General features: G+C 52.9%; 1 protein-coding gene across 1 annotated transcript; it reads left to right on the top strand.

Moving 5' to 3' along the window:
* Nucleotides 1-206: 206 nt before the first annotated feature.
* Nucleotides 207-2,237, top strand: KIF2B (kinesin family member 2B; the record flags this gene model as incomplete). Its single annotated transcript, XM_080679547.1, has 1 exon — nt 207-2,237. One exon carries the CDS (start codon nt 207-209, stop codon nt 2,235-2,237), a length of 2,031 nt encoding a protein of 676 aa, XP_080535673.1.
* Between the last annotated feature and the right edge of the window lie 709 nt (nt 2,238-2,946).

The following is a 2,946-nucleotide window of genomic DNA, read 5'->3' as shown; positions in this document are numbered from 1 at the left end:
CCTGGAGGCCCTCGGCCCTTCTCCCACTTCTTTGTGACGCGGGGGGCCCCAGGTGGAGCCCTGGTGCTGGCTGGCGGGTCACAAAGGCAGGTGCAAACGCAGGCGCACTCAGTGCCGGGGGCACTTCAGACTGGCTTGGGCTCAGGTCCTGATACTCCAACCCCAAGGACCCCCAGACGCGAGTCCTGACACCTCCATCCTTCACGATGGCCAGCCAGTTGTGCCTCCCTGCTGCCCGGCGCCTCTCGTCCTTGAAACCCTTGATGGCCCCCTTCCGAGACGTCCAAGTGGGCGTCTGCGTGGCGATCCAGCGCAGCGACGGGCGGATCCATCTCGCCGTTGTCACGGAGTTCAAACGAGAAAACACTTGGGTCACGGTAGAGTGGGTGGAAGAAGGAGTCAAAAAAGGCAAGAAGATCGATCTGGAGACTATATTCCTCCTGAACCCATCGCTGGCCTCTGCGGAACAGGCCACGCGGTCCAGGTCGCTGTCCTCCTTGTCTCTAGCGCCCTCTTCGGCCATCGGGGACCAACGTGTGGCCACGCGGTGGATTGCAAGGATCCCCCAGAAAAACGAGACACCCTTCGGGGACAGCCTGGCTGTGAAAGTCCCCGGCAACCCTTGCCTGGTGAAGTGGAAAAAGTCTCCCTGCCTCCGGGGCATTGAGAAACTGCAAAAGCAGCGGGAGACTCGCCGACAGCTGCAGGTGGAGATCCGAGCCCAACGCGCCCTGGATGTGCACGCGGGAAACCCCAACTACGAAATCATGCACATGATCGAGGAGTACCGCAGGCACCTGGACCTCAGCGAGGTGTCCCGCCTGGGGCAGCCGCGGGGGGACCGCCGGATCTGCGTCTGCGTGAGGAAGCGGCCCCTCAACCAGCAAGAGACCGCCATGAAGGACCTGGACATCATCACCATCCCCTCGGACCACGTGGTCCTGGTGCACGAGTCCAAGCAGAAGGTGGACCTCACTCGCTACCTGGAGAACCAGACCTTCTGCTTCGACCACGCTTTCGATGACACGGCCTCCAACGAGCTGGTGTACAAGTTCACGGCCCAGCCGCTGGTGGAGTCAGTATTCCGCAAGGGCATGGCCACCTGCTTTGCCTACGGGCAGACGGGCAGCGGGAAAACGCACACCATGGGTGGGGCCTTCTCGGGAAAGGCCCAAGATGGTTCCAAAGGCATCTACGCCCTGGCGGCGCAGGATGTCTTCTGCCTGCTCAACACCTCAGCCTATGCGAAGCTCGACCTCAAAGTCTATGGCACATTTTTTGAGATTTATGGGGGCAAGGTGTTCGATTTGTTGAACTGCAAGAAGCAGCTGCAGGTCCTTGAGGATGGCAGTCAGCAAGTCCACGTGGTCGGGCTGCAGGAGCGGGAGGTGTGTTGTGTGGAGGACCTGCTGAACCTGGTGGAACGAGGGAACAGCTGCCGGACATCTGGACAGACGTCAGTCAACGCCCACTCTTCCAGGAGCCATGCCGTGCTCCAGATCATCCTCAAGTCCCAAGGGACACTGCATGGCAAGTTTTCTCTCGTTGACTTAGCTGGGAACGAGAGGGGAGCAGATACTGCCAAGGCCAACCGGAAAAGGCAGCTGGAAGGGGCGGACATTAACAAGAGTCTCCTGGCGCTCAAGGAGTGCATCCGGGCTTTGGGTCAGAACAAGTCTCACACCCCATTCAGAGCCAGCAAACTCACCCAGGTGCTCCGCGACTCCTTTATCGGGCAGAACTCCTCCACGTGCATGATTGCTACTATCTCTCCAGGGATGTCCTCCTGTGAAAACACCCTCAACACTTTAAGATATGCAAATCGAGTGAAAGAACTGACTCTGGATTTCAGGTCCCACCAGCGTTGTCTCTCTCAGGTTGGACATGAGGTGCCAAGGATGTTGGAAAATCACATCAGAAATTCAGAACTGTCCCTTCAGAGGAATGAATTTATGAAAACACCCCCGCCTATACAGACTCAGAAGGAGGAAGAGACTAGCGAAATGGAAACTTTAGCCACTCCATTAATGGAGGAAACCATGACTTCATGGAAGGAACCCAGCCAGTGGCCAGGGAACAACATCCAGGAGACAGCCGACGGGGTAAACTATGACGTTCATTTTTGCATTGTCCAGTTATTGTCCACTTTGGAGCAGAAAATAGGTATTCTGACTGAAATTCAAACGAAACTGAAATTATTACGAGCTGACCTCCAACAGAAGAGAAAGGTAGAGTGAAGCCAATGGCGACAGATCAGATCTGAAATCATGGATACGGTGTTGTAGTTGCTACCTTTCTTATAAATAAAAAGATTGTCTAAATCATCTAGATATAAAGAAAACTTAAGTCAGCTTTAAAAAACTCATAAGAAATGTTCTCTTTCTTCTTCCTCTGTATTTCTGTAGTTTGTTATCATACTGTATGAAGGGCAGTGGTTGTCAACTGGGAAACATTTTGCCTCCTAAGGACTTTTGGCAACGTCTGTAAACATTTTCAGATGCCAAAACTGCGTATGAAGGGAGTGGTGATACATAGAGTGGCATAGAGTGGGCAGAGGGCCAAGGATGCTGTTCAGCATCCTACAATGAACCAGACATCCTCCAGCAACAAATAATCATCTGGTTAAAAACTTCAATACTTGTGAAGTTAAGAAACCCTACTGTGAAAGAACCTAGCTCTGAGCAGGACAGACACCCCAGATTTGTGGCTAGGAAGACAAAGTACTGTAGATTCAGGGGATGAGACTCAGAATACACCAAGGGGGACACAAGGCAGTATATCTAAGGATAACACTTGTGAGGAATTTTTGTTCAGAGACTCTTCTGTGTAAGATCCTAGAATTGAGAGGGATGTTTATTTTTCATTTTTGCTTTGAAATGGCAAAGTACTGTGCATCCTTGGAGTGATAAAGTGTGTGTGTGTGTGTGTGTGTGTGTGTGTGTGTGT

The sequence above is a fragment of the Plecotus auritus genome, assembly GCF_963455305.1.
Source record: "Plecotus auritus genome assembly, chromosome: 7".
NCBI classification, from domain to species: domain Eukaryota; kingdom Metazoa; phylum Chordata; class Mammalia; order Chiroptera; family Vespertilionidae; genus Plecotus; species Plecotus auritus.
Note: the sequence above shows the minus strand (reverse complement) of the source record. Positions and strands in the feature narration are given on the sequence as shown.